Consider the following 17,511-nt stretch of genomic DNA (forward strand, 5'->3'; position numbering starts at 1 on the left):
TTTTTTTTTGAAACTTTCAATGAGAGAGAGAGAGAGAGAAAGAAAGAGGTGATTTTGCTGCTGCTGTATTATTATTATTATTATTATTATTATTATTATTATTATTCTTTGCATATTGAGATGGCATCAACATGGAGAGCACTCACCCTCAATACTAAGAACAAATAATAATAATACATGTGAAAGAAAAGAATACATGTAAAAAAAAGGAAACAAAACAAAACAAACTGAGAAAAAAAAATGGAATAAATTTGTGATGTACTCTACTAATATTTGTTTGAATTCCCCAGGTTATCTTTTTCTTACACTCAAAATCAGTGTAGAAATAATGATGATGAGGGAGATGGAAATGAGAAATTGACAGTAATGATACTCTTGATAAGAGGAGACGGTTGAAAAAATATATGAATATTTTGCGTTTCTCCTTTACTCTTATTTTTCTTATTTTAGTGACATTCTCTCTCTCTTCTTTTTTTTTTCTTCTTCTTCTTCTTTACTTATGCCTCTATCTTTTGTAAATAAGGTAGATGAGATGATACTGCATCCAATTCTTGCCACTCCGGATGATGAAGAGTACGTCCAGCAAAGTATTATTTCTTTGCAGGGGTTCGTAGAGAAGTTCTTTGAAGTCCTGGAAAGTGTGTATCTTGAGGGTAAACAGGAGCAAATTCCTCTTGCCCGTACCGTCTATCAGAATATTCAGAGTACACTGAAAGTACTTGGTACAGTACCGGCGTCATCATATCGAAGGAATGCTCCGGGATTTGTTGCCGATGAGGAGCTCCCAAAGCTATTGGGACGAATGGGAAATCTATTCCTAGATGATGTTGTCGGTATCGGACCAAATGCACTTACTTGGAAAAAACCTGTTACTCGATTAGCACAAGATGTTGCAAGGCACGCCCAAGAGGCACGCATTAAGTTTCCTCTTTTAGCTTCGTTTATAAGAAGTGGAATTTCATACGATTCGGTATTATTTGCGGTGTCTATTGTCATATACATTGTTGTTCTTTTATGGGCAATTGTAGCACTTACTGTCGTTCCAATGGTTGGGCCCCCACCTTTTGTTGCATCCCTTGTGGGAAGCATCGCTGCATTTTTTTTGATTATTATTAGTATGACCATACTTTTTCACTTTATAGTTGCAGCAAAATCATTACAAGAATTGTATACCTGTTTGCTTGAGGAACGTATGAACAAACCTAATCTTAATTCTTTATTTGATAAAAATAAAGATAATACAAATGGTATAACAAGAAAAAGACTTGAACGTGGTCGTGATACGAAAAGGGGATACTACACAATTCTTTACGGTGATGATTTAGGATATATTGATGGAAGATATGTGGATACACAAGTAGTAATGATAGGATTTGATGATAAATTCCTTATTACTCGATGGAATACTGCTGCAGAAGTAATGACTGGTTTCCTTGAAAGTGGATGTATTGGGAAACCACTTTCTGAACTTGTTGATACTCCAAATGGTGATGTTTCACATGATCTTTCTTTGCTTAAAACATCCCGAGAAGATGTAATGAAAGTAAAACTTCGTGCCTTTGCTACAGCACCAGTAACTCTTTTTACTATTGTTGCTCCTATCTTAAATCCTGTTGGAAAACCTATCGGAAATATTCTTATTTGTGCAAATGTCAAAGATAATTTAAGAGAATTTCGCTCTTATGTTCGTGATTACATTACATCGGAAGTAAATCTTTCTCTATCATTGTTAGTAGAAAAACGACTAGTGAGAGATGATGGATATACTGCTATTGACTCTTTAAAATCTTTTTTAACATGTGCATCAGAAAAACAAGTTGAGGAATTAGCTCGAGAAATGGATACAGAATGGGAATGGACAACAGCAGATCAATTATTGGGTCATGCAATGAAGTCTTCTAGGGAACAACATATAAAATATGTAGATCCCTTATTTCCTTCTACTCTTTGTTTACATCCAAATGTACCTAATACAATTGCTGCAGTTCTTAATATTATGGGAGATTCCTGTACGGTGAAATTACAAATATCAAATACTATTGGTAGTATATTCGCTTTATCAGTGAAAATTATTCCTAGTAACGAAAAGCATACCAAAATTTTTTTGAAGGACACTAATTTACAATCATTGATTATGCCTAATTTACGTAGAACCTGTGGAAATATGTATGATGAAGGAAATGCTATTTATTTGCGTTTTCCATGTCATGTTACTCTTGCTTTAGAAGATATTGATGATGCAGCTATAAGCGCTTTCCAAGCACGTAGTGAACAATCTCTTATTGATCAAACACGAGCCATTGTAAATTGCACAGTAAATGTTTTAACACTTATTACAAATTTAGTAGATCAACATAATATTTCTATGAATCTACTAAGAACCATGTTTGTTTCACTAACAAGTGTACGAGATAAACGTGAACTGGAAAAACGTTTAGAAACTTCACCAAATGATATAGATGTAGTTGTATGTGATCATGGTTGGTTGAGTTCAGTAAGGGATTTAATCCTTTCTTCTGGAATTAGTGTCATAGTTGTTCCTATTGCTGAAGCTGGTGTACCCTTAGTTTCAGGTTTTCAGTATGTTATTAATACTCCTATTTCTAGTGTTGATATACGACGAACTCTGATGGATATTGGTACTGTTGTTTCACTGCGAAAAAATGCAAATACCGCACGAGAAGAACGTGAACGCATTTTAACACTTCGTCAAGATTCCCCATGGACAAAGGGAAAATTACTTGGTCGTGGTTCATTTGGAGCAGTATATGAAGCAACAAGTGATTTGACTGGAGGAAAAATGGCAGTTAAGATGTTTTATTTTTCTCCAGATAATGAGGAATCTATCAACAAATTGCTTAATGAAATAAAAATTATGTGTAGTTTAAACCACCCGAATATTGTTCACTATTTTCATTGTGAACGTAAAGAAAATAATGTAAATCTTTTTATGGAATTATGTGATGCTTCTTTAGCTGATATTATTATTGGAAGAACTGCAAAACCACCTACTGTAACTGTTGTTCAAATACTTCGCCAAATCTTGACTGCCATTACCTATTTACATACACGTGGTGTGGCACATCGTGATGTAAAACCACCAAATATTTTACTTAAAGGAGACATTGTAAAAATTACGGATTTTGGTACAGCACGACAGGGTAAAACAAGTAAAGATGTTCAAGGAACACTTCGTTATATGGCTCCAGAAGTCTACAGAGGAGAAGCACACTCTAGTTCATGTGATATTTGGTCTATTGGGTGTTTGGCATGTGAACTCTTCGCCTGTCCACTTAAGTTTATGAATAACTCTACACTTTTGGCCGACATCACATCCATCGATCAGTATTTAGATAATGCCACAGAGAGTGTTGCACTGCAGGACTTTCTGAGAAAGTGTTTTCAACTAGATCCAGAGAAACGTCCAACGGCTGCTGATCTTCTTTTGCATCCAATCTTTTCTCCCATATGTAGTGCAGAGGTAGAAAGTCTACCAACGATTTTCGCAAAAGACGGAAAAAGAGAAGATTTTGCTTTTTCCATCTCCTCCCAGAGGGAATGAAGAAAAAAAGTGTTTTTTTTTTCTTTCTTTTTGACTCTTTCAATGCTTAAAAAAAGTCTGGAACCCTGAAAATAAATTCCCATTCCCATGATAGAATGATATGACTCTTGGAACTTGTGCATATTTGACATTGTTCATGTTGAATGAAGTTAGTTTTCTGCCCCTCTTCGGGCTGTAGTTGCTGGGTAAGAAGTTGAAGACATACATACATACATACACCACACGCACACAGAAGAAAAAAAGAAAAAAAAACACACACACCAAATTTCTTAACAAATATCTTTATTTTTTCTTCATTTTATTATTACTGAATTTAACTCATCTCTCTCAGTTGTTGTTGTTGTTGTTGTTGTTGTTTTTTTTTCTTTTCCGTGTTTCCCTTTTTGCTTGTCAAGGAGAAAGGACAAAAAGAAGAAAACAGAGAAAAAGGGGGGCTGAATCACAGTCTTTAAATAGTCACATGCGACGCCTTTGTACTCGTCTCTCCCGTCAGTCTTTAAATAACAACACCAGTTTTGTGGAGGAAACTCTGAGGAAACACCCAAACTCGTGCTTCAGTGATATTCTTCTTTACTGGCACTGTCAAAGTTTAACTCCCTCCTCATCTACTACCCAACATACAATAATGATGAATGATGATCAAACTATAAAAGTGTATGATCCTGCAGAGATACAGCTGCTAAATAAGATGACAGATTATCCATTTTCAGAGCGTGCACGTCATTTTCTGAGTCATCACACAATAGCCCATTTTGCGGCTGAGCTTGGAAGTACTTATTTACTTGAGTTACTTTTTTCAGAAGGCGTGGTACTGCATGATGATAATACTAATAATGAGGAAAGTTTAGTTGAGAAGAGTCAACGTCGCCGTGTATCACTTGAGAATGTTGCTCTTTCTGTTCCTAATGATGATGGATATTTAATTTCACATCTTGCAGCACGACATGGACACTTAGTTTTCCTTAAGGATTTAGTTGAACGTTTTGGTCCTGATACTATTTTATCGCAACGTACTGTTGGTAAGAAATTGCCATTTGGTATTAGGTCTTCTTTGACTCCATATCAACTCTCTTTTATGTACGGATGGGTCCCAATTATGGAATGGATAGATACTTCATATCCAATGTATTCTTTTGGTTCAATGGAAGAAGCTTTATTCTGTGTGAAACGTGCTTCTTTACATAGTCATATAAACTCTCTCCAGTATTATTTTCAGCAACACGGGGAAACGTCTCATGGGACACTTTCTGAAGGACTTTACCCTGCAGCAGAGGCCGGTGCTGTGGATGTTCTTAACTTTTTATTAGAAACAATTGGTGAAAGTGTAATGTGGCGTACCTGTGATTCTGGGGCAACCGCACTTCATCACGCCGCTCGCTTTGGACGCACGCATTTGTTGGAAGAATTTTTTAAAAAATGTGATGTGGAGAAACATGTGGATGACAGAGATGCGTGTGGTAGAACTCCAGCGATGTGGTGTGTTTTGGGAGGCAAAAAACCAACGAATATTGAATTTCTGCATCAGTTATTGCAATTGGGTTCACAATGGCCGGTTGATGTGGATAATGAAGGTCGCGATGTGAATGCATATGTGAAATTGAGTGTTGGGCCTACGGCGAAGATAAGGAAGTTTGTGGAAAGATGTGTTGCACAATGGCATGAGCAACAACCACAGCAACGAAGAGAGATAAAACGAGATGATGGTAATAAGAATGATAAGGATGATGATGATGATGATGATGATGATGATGACACAGATGATTCCTAAATTCCAGAAAAAACGAGAGAAAAATAAAGAAGGAAAGGGAAAGAAAGAGCACAGATTGTTTTAAAATCACAATTCTTTTTATTTTTTAATATAATTTTTTTTTCTGTTTTAAAAATATTTTTATTTTTGGTTTCGTATATATATATATATATATATATATATATATATATATATATTTGTTGGTTTTGGTTTTTTGTTTGAGCTATTCACATTTTATTGTTTTATAATTTTGCTAATTACCATTACTGTGGTGTAGCATTTGGGTGTTACTGTCGTTCAACAAAAGAAAATATATTTCATTTGATGCAATTTTGTGTCCATGTGGTAAACAAGTCTCTAACTCATGAGACGCAAAACTCTTCATAGGAATTGTTTTTCTAGTTTATGTGTTTTGTTATTATTATGATTATTACTCTCCTATTTAATGATTCCAATTTTTTTTTTTCGTGGGTTTCCCTTTGCAGTCATTAGCTGGTAATCAAAGCAAAGGAAAAAAAAAAGGAAAAATACACAGTAAGAAAAGGGAGATAAGGAAGAAAAAAAAAAGGATAGGAAAAAGGGGGAATGCCTTCACAACAGTCTTTGAGATCTGCCGGAGCATTTTTAGGTAGTGTACCTCCCGAATTAGTGCGACAAGAACGAACTGCGGAGACAGTGCCACGCAACGAAGATGGATTACGACTTTTAGCTGCAGATGGAAATTGGAATGGTGTAGCGCTATTAGCAGAACAGTTAAGCACAGCAGCACGTAGTGATACGATATCTGGAGTAGCAGCTAAATTACGTTATATTCTTGTGCAGGTAACAGCATATTTTAGTATGCAGAAATATGCGGCGGCGAAAAAATTAGTGGATGCATTGGGTGATCTCACTAGTGGTAGATTTGTTGATCCAGCAACAGGAGAATCTGTTGTGCCTTTTTCTCTTAGTTTTATTGCGGCATTATTACCAAGTTATTGTGGGGCTACTATGGATTCTCAGAGGCGATTGTATGATCTTCTTAGTCAATGTAGACAGCGTGCAGATATGACAAATCCATCCGTTTGGGATGCACGTGTTAAACGTGTTCTGCGTGCCCTCATTGTGAGCCACTATCAAGCAGAACAGTACTCTGAGGCATTACGTCTTTTTGAAGAAACTATAGTAGCAGAGAAGTATGATGATAATGAGAAGAACGCAGATTATGTGGTACTACGACAAATGCTACATTTACAACAATTTGCAACATTATGTCTACATTGTGGTAATATATTTCTTGCAGAAGATGTATTTCGGGCAATTGAAAGTCTTGAAACAAGTGATGAATCTGCAGATGTGCGGCAGTTTCATCAATTTTTAGTAGCGGTTAATCAAGCACTTTGGATGGCCTTTAACGATCGCGTAGAAGAAGCAGCACATGTTTTTCGAGAAGTTGCACGTGGTACAAGAGAGTTTTGTCGTGGATTAAACAAAGTTACCCAAACAGCATTAACCAATGTGCCTACACTCTCTACACAAAAACCAACCGTAACAGCTAATGCAGAGGCACAGGCTGCACTTTGTCGTGTGGCATTTCATCAAATGTGGGTAAATGCCGCTGTTTCCCATATAACCTGTATGCCATATGAGGCTACGCGTGGTAAAAACCCTACAACAGTGATGAGTAGCATTATTGATACAATGGAGGGATATCTGCGTCGTGATCCTGTAGAACTATTAAATTCAGATGCTTTTCTTGGAAACTGTGTACGTCTCTACACCTTAGAGGGTGATACACGTCAGAAAAAAGTGGAAATGTTGGCTGATTTGTTGGAAGTATTTCGCTGTGACCGCAATTCTGCCCCACCTCTTGGTAAGATGGTGTAATTGGGTACAATGCCAGTGATTATTGCTATGAATTCACGGAAACACCACTCATGCAGATGTGCGGAGTAGGTGGTTTCCTTGCTTTAACTTGTCTTCTTATTCCGTCTTGTTTTTTTTTTTACCCCCTTCTTTCTTAACGAAAATACACACACACAAAAAAGTAAATTGTTACCTTTACGCTTTATTACGATGATTGGTATTGTACTAGTGGGGTTTAATTATATACACTATATATATATGCTCTCATTTTTTTGTTTTTTAATTTATTCTTGTAATTTTTATTTTATTTTGTTTTAATGTATATATATATATATATATATATATATATATATATATATGAAATTCCGTCTGGGAATAAAAGAAAAAAAAAGGTGACTGTCGACTCTCACTAGACAGTATGAGTGTAGAAAGATATTCCCAAGAACCACAGGAGGTAAAGGGTAGTGACTCTTTTGACGTTAGTACTCCCGGATTGGATAGTCTTTCTCTTGTTTCCCCAACAGTTACAAAGGATGAGGCGATGGAGCAGCTGCGTCATGCACAGAATGCGATGCAGAAATATATAACAGTAGAGATGACTGCCCATGCCGAAGAGTGGAAATTGTTGGGTAGAATTAGCGAGTTATTGCAAGATCGGTGTCAACAAGTTCGCGGTTCAACACGGGAGGCAGTGCAAAAAATGGAAACGACTGCTGAAATGATGGAACGTCTTAGGATTCATTTTGCACGCGTTGATGAAGTTGAGGCGCAGCTCGCAAAATTCTCAGATACCGTTAACAAACTTGATCAGTACAGTAAAGCTTTGGCGGACCGTTTTAATTGCGCATAAGAGAAGGGGATAGAGTGGATTGTAATAGACTTCTGCTCACTGGGCAGAGAATGATATGTTGTTTTTTTGTCCCTCTTTGCTCTAAATTGTTTTTATTTATTTTATGGTTGTATTTTTCTTCCTTTTGACAGATGTCGAGAAAAGAATATATATATGCATATGAATGCTATATCTTTTTTTCATCTTCCTTTCTTCCTTCCCCTTTTTACTTTGTTTTCTTCTGTAGATTTTTGTATCGTCTGGGTCTCTCTTTCTCTCTTGCTTTATTCATTCATTCATTCCCTCCCACCACCCCCTTCCACTTCTCTGTGTGTGTGTGTGCGTAGATATATATATATATATATATATATATATATATTTATTTATTTGTGCTGAGGTGAGAAGATAGGAGTGTGTGTTTCCGTGGCCTCGTCGCCATGATACTTGCTGCCGCCCCTACCCATAATCCTACTGCTACTGCTAACACCAATACTGCTACTACTACTAGTACTACGGCTAATATGAATAGTCATACGGGAGTGGAGAGGTCATGCCAATCCCCATCCCCTTCCCCGTTGCTATCCTCATCCCACGCGCTCTCACGTCATCCCACTCCTTCCTCTCCGTCCACAGCTGCTGCGGCGGTTGTTGATGTGTTGGACCGCCCTGCTGCGTGTTTGACCGCCGCGGTCCGCCGGCACTTTGCCCCCCACGAGCTGCAGCGCCTCCACACCGACGCGGTCTGCGAGTATCGACTCCGCAAGAATGCCGGCGAGCGGCGGGAGGTCGAGCGGCTGGAGGAACTCGCGCGGGCGGAACTCGTCGACGCCGCCGCGGCCCAATACACCGCCATTGCCGCCCGGGCCGAAGAGGAGCGGCGGGGGGCGGCGGGCGACGGGGCCGGCGGGTGGCCCCTGCGGCGTTTGGAGCAGCGACTCACGCGGGCCGTGCGGGCGGAGCGGGAGCGAGTGGAGCAGAAGGAGCGGGAGGAGGGCCGGGCGGCGTGGCGGGCCGCCGTCGTCGCCGCAGAGGAGGCCGCTGCCCACACACGGGCGTTGGAGGCTTGGCGCCGCGAGAATGAACGGGCACTGCGGGCGGCCATTGTGTTTCTCATTAGCACCGAAACCCGCTGGCGCAGCGGGGAGGCGGAAGAGGAGGCCGTCGCATGGGAGAAACTTCTTGCACAGGAACGGGAGGATCGCGCCGAGGCGGAGCGCATCGCGTATGAAGAATTTATGAATAGTCCAGAACAAATTGCCATTCGACAGGAACGGGAACGGAAAGAGGCAGTTGCACGACGATTGGCGGCACGGCAGATGCGACGTTTTGTTAAGGAGCAGGAACATCTCGTAAAGTCCTGCAGACATGGACGGGGTAATACGTCTATGTTTGAGGGGCCAACCGCAAAGAAATTATGTGTCGCATGTGGTGTTAAGTTTGATGATAATCTGGGATACTACGTCCGACAACGCGGTAACACCATTCCCCCACCTGCGCCACTGAATGAAACAGAGCAACAAAAACAGCAACAACGGAAACAGAAAGAGCAACAGCAGCTCCAAGTGGATGCTGACGCAGTGCAGCCATGGCAAACCACTGTTACCTCATTACCCCCAATCACTCAGAAGCCACAGCAACAGAGTAATAAGACAAATAGTAGAGATATGTCTAAAGGACCCCTTCGTACAAAGGGAAGAACTGGAATTAGAACAGCATAGGTGTGTGACATCATTATTGCAACAACGCCTTTAAAAATTAGTGCATATGTAAACGTATCGTCGTCTTGGATCCAATGAACCGAAAGGAAAAAGGAAATGAAACTTATTATTATTATTATTATTATTATTATTATTATTATTATTATTATTATTATTATTATTATTATTCTTATTATTCTTATTATTATTATTCTTATTATTATTATTATTATTATTATTATTATTATTATTATTATTATTATTATTATTATTATTATTATTCTTATTATTATTATTATTATTATTATTATTATTATTATTATTATTATTATTATTATTATTATTATTATTATTATTATTATTATTATTATTATTATTATTATTTATCTCTCTGTAATTCTGATGTACGCCACTTTGTGCAGGCGTGAGTGACGTCAAAAAAAAAAAAAAAGAGTAAAATGACGTGAATGTAAAGTTTACCGTGGTTTTATTTTTTATTTCTTATTTTCTTCCCCACCAACTCCCTTTTCAATCCCCTCCCCCCTCTCTGTATTCATGTGCCATTGTTTCTTCTTGGATTATATTTGTCTTTGTTGTAAAAGGGTTTCAAACGAGAAGGAAAAAAAGGAGGTAATGAACACCAGTAGCAGTATTAGTAACATCCAGAAGGACCAGGAATACCTGCACTCTCACAACGTACGTGGTGTAATTGAGAGACTTATTGCCGATATTGTGCGCGATAAGCCGGAAAATGCATGTGAGTACATGGCACGCTGGGCAGCGAAACAACGAGAGGCATCTCAAGGTAGCGGTACAAGGGTGTAGTAAGTGGAATGCCATCTACTATACTCTCTAGGAAGTTAAATAGAAAAAAAAAATATAATGTATACTTTGCGATGATACGCACTCTGGAAATGTGAGTAGAATATGATCTGCTTTGACACAAAATTCGGTTTGAAGAGGAAAAGGTTAAGCAGAAAGCAGAACAAAAAAGAAAAACAAGGAAAAAAGGAAAATTGAAAGGAGTGAATAGATAAAAGGTAAAAAAGATAAAAAAAGAAAAAGAAACACACACGCACACACACACACCCATCGGAAAGCAGAGATATTTCATATGTTTATATGTATGCATGAGTTTGTGTGTCTATTTGGATATGCTGCTGGTATTGCTGTTGCTGCGTCCCGGAGAGAAATTTAATCGTATCACACAAAGACATGCGCATGCAGTTGAATAAAAGTTAACTTAATGGGTAAACATTCTTTGCGAGGTAATTGCCAAACGTGCCTTTGATCCTTTTGCTTCTTTTTTTTTGCAATAACATTGGAAATAAGTATTGCTTAAAAAAAAAAATGGTCGCCACCACCACCAATTCCTTTTTTTTTAAAATATGAATGGAACCGACAAGAGTAGAAGGGAGAGCGAGGCAAAATGAAGAAGAGAAAAAATGAGGCGCAAGGATTTTATTCTTGGGATAAGTCTTTCATTCTTTTTTTTTTGCGTTTTCTTCTTTTCCTGTACTCTACCTTTAGGGATACATCCATGCATTCTTAAAAGAAAAAAAAGAAAATCATTATCTTTTCCTTTTTTTTTTGATTCAGACGCTAAAAGTGTCTGTACAACGCCTGCTCCATTTATGAGTTGTTTGGCACTTGACTTTCTCTCTTGGGGAGTTATGTATGTGTGTATCTACTCTCGGGAGGAGAAAGAGAAAAAGAAAAAGAAGGAGTGTGCGTATGTGTGTCTATCTTTGTTTACATGTGATATATATATATATATATTAGTAGTGTGTTACATGGTATCTGAAGATTTTTTTTTCTGTGTTTCCTTCCTCTCCCTTTAAATCGCTCTTAAAATGCTGTTGCAGGGAGAACCTTGACTACGCAAGACGAAAAAAAAAGTAAAACATAAACAAATCAAATACAGAAGTGTAAATTTGGAAATAAAACCAAGTTGCATGGAAACTGAATTTCAGCATTACACTTTACAGAGAAATGAACAGAAAAATAGTCTTCACAAGGGCAGTGACATCCGAAGCAGTACTCCACAACGAGATGCTGCAAACAATACCGGCAGTTGCAGTGATGACGATAATGATGACAGTAAAAATAACCACTGTAGTGTGGGGGCCGCTCTTGTCACGTCTCTTTTATCACCCACGCGAAAGAAACCACGATTGACATCTCCCCATTCCTCACAGAGTAATAGTAGTAATAGTAATAATTCTGCAGAAGCCTTCAGTTGTCATTCTCCCACTTCCTACAATGATGAGAGTGCAGATTGTGTTACTGTTATGGTTCCAACGATGTTTACTACTGCGGCCGGACGACCCATTTGTGTGCGTGAGACTCGTCATATTAAACGTGGATCACCGTATTGGAAGTTACTTTTCGAGTGCCCACTTCGTGAGGGAGATGTCTTATCCTCAACTGATATTGTAAATGATAATCAATATCTTAATGCTGATGGTGGTCTTTCTGACATTGTTGAAGAGGAAGCTACCACAAGCAAAGAGGAGAAGAGAGCAACTATACCATTGCTTCCAATATGGCGACGAAAACTGCAAAGGACAGAACCACTTTCCTCATTATCATCATTTTTACCAACACCCATTGTGGAATGTTATGAGTCACGCAGTCACTCATGTCCTCCGAGGGTGCAGAATAGCCGCAATAAGAGTGGAAACAGGGAGATAACTACTATCAATTCACAGAAAACATGTAGTAGTACCAATGAAAAAACCTTTCCTTACTCTTCCTTCACTAGGGCCGATGGAAGCATGATTTATCTTTCACCTGGAACAACTCTTAAGTAGGAGATTATTGTCGCTTTTTCACGTTCTATAAGAACTTCTCACATGCATACGTATATATTAGAGATACCTGAAGAAAGAGAGAAAGAGAGAGACAGACAGACACAGAGAGAGAGAAATACATAAATATATACACGTTATCTTTTATTATCCTCACAACACAGAAAATTTCTGGATTTCCTTTACGGTTTACTTTTCGTGATTTTAATAATACTGTATATACTGTGATAATCCTCCCCTTTCAGTTCTGTCACTCATTGTATGCAACTATGATTTGCACACCCCAACTTACCTCTTGATATCAACTAGGGGAACTATATACAAAAGGTGACAAGAAGCAAGTAAAGCAAATAAAACAGAAAAAAAATATCTCCCCCCCCCCCAAAAAAAAAAAAAAAAAAACAAAAAAGTTGTGGCAGTTCCCCTCGAAAGAAAAAAAAAAACAATGGACTACAGTCTTGATTACAGCGAGGAAAATCGGGAGTTCCTTGAGCGAGTTGGTGTGCGAGAACTTCTCGAATGCTTTGTTGCTGAAGCCGTTCGACAAAAACCCCACAACATATACGCCTTTATGCAGAGTTGGGCAAATGCAAGGTGTCGACACCCTCCGAGTATAACACCTGAGCTGGCAGCTCTAAAGATACAATGTGCGATTCGCCAGTACAGAGCAAAAAAGATTATGAGAAGTCGTCAACAGGCAGTGATTGCATTTGGACAGAAAGAGCAAGAAAAGGAGCGACACGTAATAATGCAGACCGATGACTAAGCATCGATTCGAAATTGGTGTCAGAGATTATTTGATTTGCACATTTATATGATTCAAACTTACAGCTCAAACAGCATATCAGAAAAAGCTGATGAAAAATGCAAAATACTTCATCAATTTGATGCTTACTAACCTTTTTTTTTTGCTCCTACCAAAAAGAACAACACAAAAGAACAACAAAAAAAAACCATAATAAAGAAAACAATCATTATTGGAGTCAGGAACCTTGTGATTTTTGGCGAACCTTTTGGAGGGCCACATAACTTCAAAAAGATAATCACGGAGAAAACAATTAAAAAAAACACACACGAACAATATTATTTTTTTGTCAAAACACTCATACAATACTTTCATTTAACCCATCTTTTCCTTTATAAGTACAAGTGAAACAATGTAGATATGTACACACTTATCCTACCTATTCAAAAGACAGATGCACAAAGTAAAATGATAACCAAAGAGGCACAGAATTACAAGCCAGCATAGGCTAACCAGTGCCCTGCTGGTGCCGACACTGTGCGAGATGCGAAAATGTAGTTGTTGCTGGACGACTACTCTCCGTCTTGTGTGTTTGTTTGATTGCACGGTTTCTCTCTGCGGCTGCCTCCCTGTGTTTGTGTGTGTTTCTATGTGCCCCACGGGACAATCCGAGGTGCCCGTGCGCTATGCTATGCTGCGGTGGTGCCTTCTGGTAGTTCCGGAGATGATGCGCGGTGTGTGGCGGAGTCCTGACCTAACTGCCTCCTTTCCTGCGACGGTGTTGCCCCACGTGATGATCCTGCTAACTGAGTGTACCTTTTTCGATGCGCGCTGCGCGGTGAAATGAGCACTGGCGGTGGCTCCTCCCGGGGCCTCTCTGACAACGGCCGTGCTGCCTCCCCCTCCCTCTACTCTTCCTCCTCCTCCTCCTCCTCCTCCTCTTTCTCCTCACACTGTTGTCAGCGTACGCACCAGCCCCACGCATCCCGCCATTGCGTGTCAGGGCCTTGTCGTCACGCGAGATGTGTCCTTTGCACTGTCTTTGCTAGCAACACATTAAATGCCCTTGGTAGTTGTGTTCACTTGTACTGCCGCGAGGTCCTGAGGTGTGTGAGATATCCACTGTAAGAGCACAGAAGAAGAAACCAGCAGAGGCTAACCAGTGCCTTGCTGGTGCCGACACTGTGCAAGAGCTACTTGAGTGATTTTTAGAGATTGTTGGCATTCTGGTGGTGTTGTGCAAACTGTGTTCTGTCTTTTTTTTGACCGTGATAATGTTACCGAAAATTATCTTTTTTTTGTTTTATTTGTTACTTGAGTTGTGTGTTGCTTTGACGACGTTACGTGTTGGTGCTTTGTTCTGAGTGCATTGGATCTATTTGTTTCTTTTTTTTTGTAGACCTTTTGCCTTAAGAGAGGATGCGTGTTCTGTGGTTTGCGTTTTTAGTTGTGCTCTTTGAATCGGGCTGTGTGAGCTTTGGATTTGTGCAGCACCGTTGTACGTTTGATCAAAGAGTTCGGTTTCACGGTCCCCTACCAGTGGTGCGGGAGCTGCCGCAGAAGGAACAAAGTGGTTTGCAGACTTACACCGCCGCTGCGCGGGGATGGGAGCCGATCCGTTTCGGAGTGTCCACTGAAGATCTGAAGGACAAACAAAGGTACTGCTCTCAGGCAGGACAAATACGCCCCAATTTTGAAGGAGGAGTCGTCATGTGCAGTGAAGCAGATATACTGACGACGGAGAAGAAGGAGCTGCTTGTGAACCAGTTACTGCCTGAGTCGATCAAACTTCATACTGACCGTCTTCTCGTGGAACCAATAGAAAAAATAGCTGTTGAATGGTTTGTTAATCGCATGTGTTCGCCCTTTAAGATTCCTTTTCATCACCATTACCCAGGTGTTACTGGTATGGATATATTGCTCTACGTTGCTGCAGGACCAACGCCGGAAGGCGTTATTGCTTGGGGTGTTCCGTGTTACACTCTGATTACGGGTAGACCCGTTATCGGTGGCATGAATTTTGGGCCGAGATACATTACTGAGACTCGTTTGGTCTCTAGGGCTGCAGCTCATGAGATTGCACATGTCCTGGGGTTCTCCTCCCACATATTTGCCATGCGTGGAATGCTCAGTGTTGCACCATTTCTTCGTGGCAAGCGGAATCTATTGGTGGTGTCCTCTAATAAGACCCTGGAGGCGATGCGCAAACATTTCAATTGTGACAGTGTTGTTGGTATGGAGCTGGAGGATGAGGGGAGCGAGGGAACTGCATACTCGCACTGGGAACGGCGTAACGCCAAGGATGAGCTGATGGCCGGTGTCACCGGTGTTGCATATTATACGGCGTTAACAATGGCAGCGTTTGAGGATCTGGGCTATTATAGATCCAATTGGGGGATGGAGGAAGAAATGAGCTGGGGCAGGGACACTGGGTGCGAGTTCCTAAACGAGAAGTGTGTAAAAAACAACACCACCAGATATCCCGACATGTTCTGCACCGAGAAGTTGAATGGCCTTCGTTGCACGTCTGACCACCTGGGGCTGGGGATGTGTGACCTAAAAATTTTTGATGGTACTCTTCCATTGCAGTATCAGTACTTCACAGAGCCCTCTTTTGGTGGAGCAAATCATCAGCTGACGGACCATTGTCCTGTGATCAGGGGAATAACCCGTGGGATGTGCACCGATGCACTAAATAATTTGCCAGGAAGTCGTGTTGGGCCAGAGTCCAGGTGCGTGCGGGGGGATTCACTTCACATTGGGGACCGCTTTGTCGGCGATGTGTGCGTAGAGGTGTCGTGTAACATGAGCGATGTCTTGCACTTGCGGTACCTTGGTGAGGACAACTGGTACCCTTGTCCAGAGGGTGGAAGTGTTACCCCCAAAGGGCCCTTCACAAAAGGTCGCATCTTGTGTCCCAAATACATAGATGTCTGTGTCACTGTGGCCTTAAACAGTACTAACAAATCTTACATGGCTGGGAAAAAAGCTACGCAGCTTATAGGTGGTGAAGTTGAGGCTGTGCATGATATTATCAATACCAAAGGAAATGAACCTCAACATCAACAGCCTGACAGTGTTGCTACTGTTTTTTTTGTATTTCCGCTGATGTTTCTTGAGTTTGCGCTCTTTATGGTGCTCATGAGATGAAGCCAAACTGTTTTTCTCTACAAATATAACGCCAATTCTATACCCACAGATAAAATAAAGGTGCATGGGGCAATTGTTTACAAATTTTCTCTCATATACCCCAGGAAGGTTTTAAATATATATTCCATTCCCCTGTTATTATTTTTACTATATCTTCTGCTTCTTTTTGTCACTGTGTACTACGACGTCTTCGTGCCAATTCTCTTTGCTCATACGGTACGGTGTTTATAATTTTTTTTTTGTGCCACAAAAACAGTGTTATCCTTCGGACCTTCTTCAACCCATGTGGTTGCGTGATCCAGGGAGTGAAGCGGAGGTACACTGCTTGTATGTAGCTATTATGCTCCAAAACGCAGCTTTCCCTCCCCGAAAAATACATCATGATAACTGATTTTCACCTTTATACGGGTCAAATACCCATTCTACTGTTAGGATAACACTGTGCTTCGCAATGTTAGGCGTCAGACACACCAATCGATTTGATGTCAACGGTGCTTTGTGAACTTCTTTCTTTTTGTTTTTTCTTTTTTACCTTGTTTTTGCTCTGAAGGGGTGGTCTTGAAAGAAAGGGCACGTGGTTAACATTATAGTTCACTCACAGCTTTTCTCTGCGGCTGCCTCCCTGTGTTTGTGTGTGTTTCTATGTGCCCCACGGGACAATCCGAGGTGCCCGTGCGCTATGCTATGCTGCGGTGGTGCCTTCTGGTAGTTCCGGAGATGATGCGCGGTGTGTGGCGGAGTCCTGACCTAACTGCCTCCTTTCCTGCGACGGTGTTGCCCCACGTGATGATCCTGCTAACTGAGTGTACCTTTTTCGATGCGCGCTGCGCGGTGAAATGAGTACTGGCGGTGGCTCCTCCCGGGGCCTCTCTGACAACGGCCGTGCTGCCTCCCCCTCCCTCTACTCTTCCTCCTCCTCCTCCTCCTCCTCCTCCTCCTCTTTCTCCTCACACTGTTGTCAGCGTACGCACCAGCCCCACGCATCCCGCCATTGCGTGTCAGGGCCTTGTCGTTATACTATATATTCTCTTTTCTTTCCTTTTTTTTTTTAAAGGAACGTTGGTATTTCGCATTTGTTGGAACAGTAGTGGAAAGGTTAGGTTATTAATAGGAGGGAGGCATTGCT

The 17,511-nt window shown here is 40.5% G+C and overlaps 10 protein-coding genes across 10 annotated transcripts; 9 read left to right on the top strand and 1 right to left on the bottom strand.

Moving 5' to 3' along the window:
* Nucleotides 1-532: 532 nt before the first annotated feature.
* LSM04_007275 (Protein kinase domain) lies at nt 533-3,562 on the top strand (the record flags this gene model as incomplete). Its single annotated transcript, XM_067333231.1, has 1 exon — nt 533-3,562. The coding sequence occupies one exon, from the start codon at nt 533-535 to the stop codon at nt 3,560-3,562; it is 3,030 nt and encodes a 1,009-aa protein (XP_067186133.1).
* A 460-nt stretch (nt 3,563-4,022) lies between these two features.
* On the top strand, nt 4,023-5,330 carry LSM04_001844 (uncharacterized protein; the record flags this gene model as incomplete). The annotated part of the gene is made up of 1 exon (XM_067333232.1): nt 4,023-5,330. One exon carries the CDS (start codon nt 4,023-4,025, stop codon nt 5,328-5,330), a length of 1,308 nt encoding a protein of 435 aa, XP_067186030.1.
* Nucleotides 5,331-5,894: 564 nt separating this feature from the next.
* Nucleotides 5,895-7,175, top strand: LSM04_006627 (uncharacterized protein; the record flags this gene model as incomplete). Its single annotated transcript, XM_067333233.1, has 1 exon — nt 5,895-7,175. One exon carries the CDS (start codon nt 5,895-5,897, stop codon nt 7,173-7,175), a length of 1,281 nt encoding a protein of 426 aa, XP_067186126.1.
* A 397-nt stretch (nt 7,176-7,572) lies between these two features.
* On the top strand, nt 7,573-8,004 carry LSM04_003851 (Biogenesis of lysosome-related organelles complex-1; the record flags this gene model as incomplete). The annotated part of the gene is made up of 1 exon (XM_067333234.1): nt 7,573-8,004. One exon carries the CDS (start codon nt 7,573-7,575, stop codon nt 8,002-8,004), a length of 432 nt encoding a protein of 143 aa, XP_067186074.1.
* A 416-nt stretch (nt 8,005-8,420) lies between these two features.
* LSM04_004242 (uncharacterized protein) lies at nt 8,421-9,701 on the top strand (the record flags this gene model as incomplete). The annotated part of the gene is made up of 1 exon (XM_067333235.1): nt 8,421-9,701. The coding sequence occupies one exon, from the start codon at nt 8,421-8,423 to the stop codon at nt 9,699-9,701; it is 1,281 nt and encodes a 426-aa protein (XP_067186078.1).
* A 534-nt stretch (nt 9,702-10,235) lies between these two features.
* LSM04_009501 (uncharacterized protein) lies at nt 10,236-10,505 on the top strand (the record flags this gene model as incomplete). Its single annotated transcript, XM_067333236.1, has 1 exon — nt 10,236-10,505. The coding sequence occupies one exon, from the start codon at nt 10,236-10,238 to the stop codon at nt 10,503-10,505; it is 270 nt and encodes an 89-aa protein (XP_067186170.1).
* Nucleotides 10,506-11,635: 1,130 nt separating this feature from the next.
* LSM04_002102 (uncharacterized protein) lies at nt 11,636-12,493 on the top strand (the record flags this gene model as incomplete). Its single annotated transcript, XM_067333237.1, has 1 exon — nt 11,636-12,493. The coding sequence occupies one exon, from the start codon at nt 11,636-11,638 to the stop codon at nt 12,491-12,493; it is 858 nt and encodes a 285-aa protein (XP_067186036.1).
* Nucleotides 12,494-12,935: 442 nt separating this feature from the next.
* Nucleotides 12,936-13,256, top strand: LSM04_002780 (uncharacterized protein; the record flags this gene model as incomplete). The annotated part of the gene is made up of 1 exon (XM_067333238.1): nt 12,936-13,256. The coding sequence occupies one exon, from the start codon at nt 12,936-12,938 to the stop codon at nt 13,254-13,256; it is 321 nt and encodes a 106-aa protein (XP_067186052.1).
* Nucleotides 13,257-13,884: 628 nt separating this feature from the next.
* LSM04_004966 (uncharacterized protein) lies at nt 13,885-14,440 on the top strand (the record flags this gene model as incomplete). Its single annotated transcript, XM_067333239.1, has 2 exons — nt 13,885-14,073; nt 14,372-14,440. The coding sequence occupies 2 exons, from the start codon at nt 13,885-13,887 to the stop codon at nt 14,438-14,440; spliced, it is 258 nt and encodes an 85-aa protein (XP_067186092.1).
* Nucleotides 14,441-17,067: 2,627 nt separating this feature from the next.
* LSM04_009701 (uncharacterized protein) lies at nt 17,068-17,369 on the bottom strand (the record flags this gene model as incomplete). The annotated part of the gene is made up of 2 exons (XM_067333240.1): nt 17,068-17,238; nt 17,337-17,369. 2 exons carry the CDS (start codon nt 17,367-17,369, stop codon nt 17,068-17,070), a joined length of 204 nt encoding a protein of 67 aa, XP_067186177.1.
* Between the last annotated feature and the right edge of the window lie 142 nt (nt 17,370-17,511).

The sequence above is a fragment of the Trypanosoma melophagium genome (assembly GCF_022059095.1).
Source record: "Trypanosoma melophagium isolate St. Kilda chromosome Unknown ctg8segment0, whole genome shotgun sequence".
NCBI classification, from domain to species: domain Eukaryota; phylum Euglenozoa; class Kinetoplastea; order Trypanosomatida; family Trypanosomatidae; genus Trypanosoma; species Trypanosoma melophagium.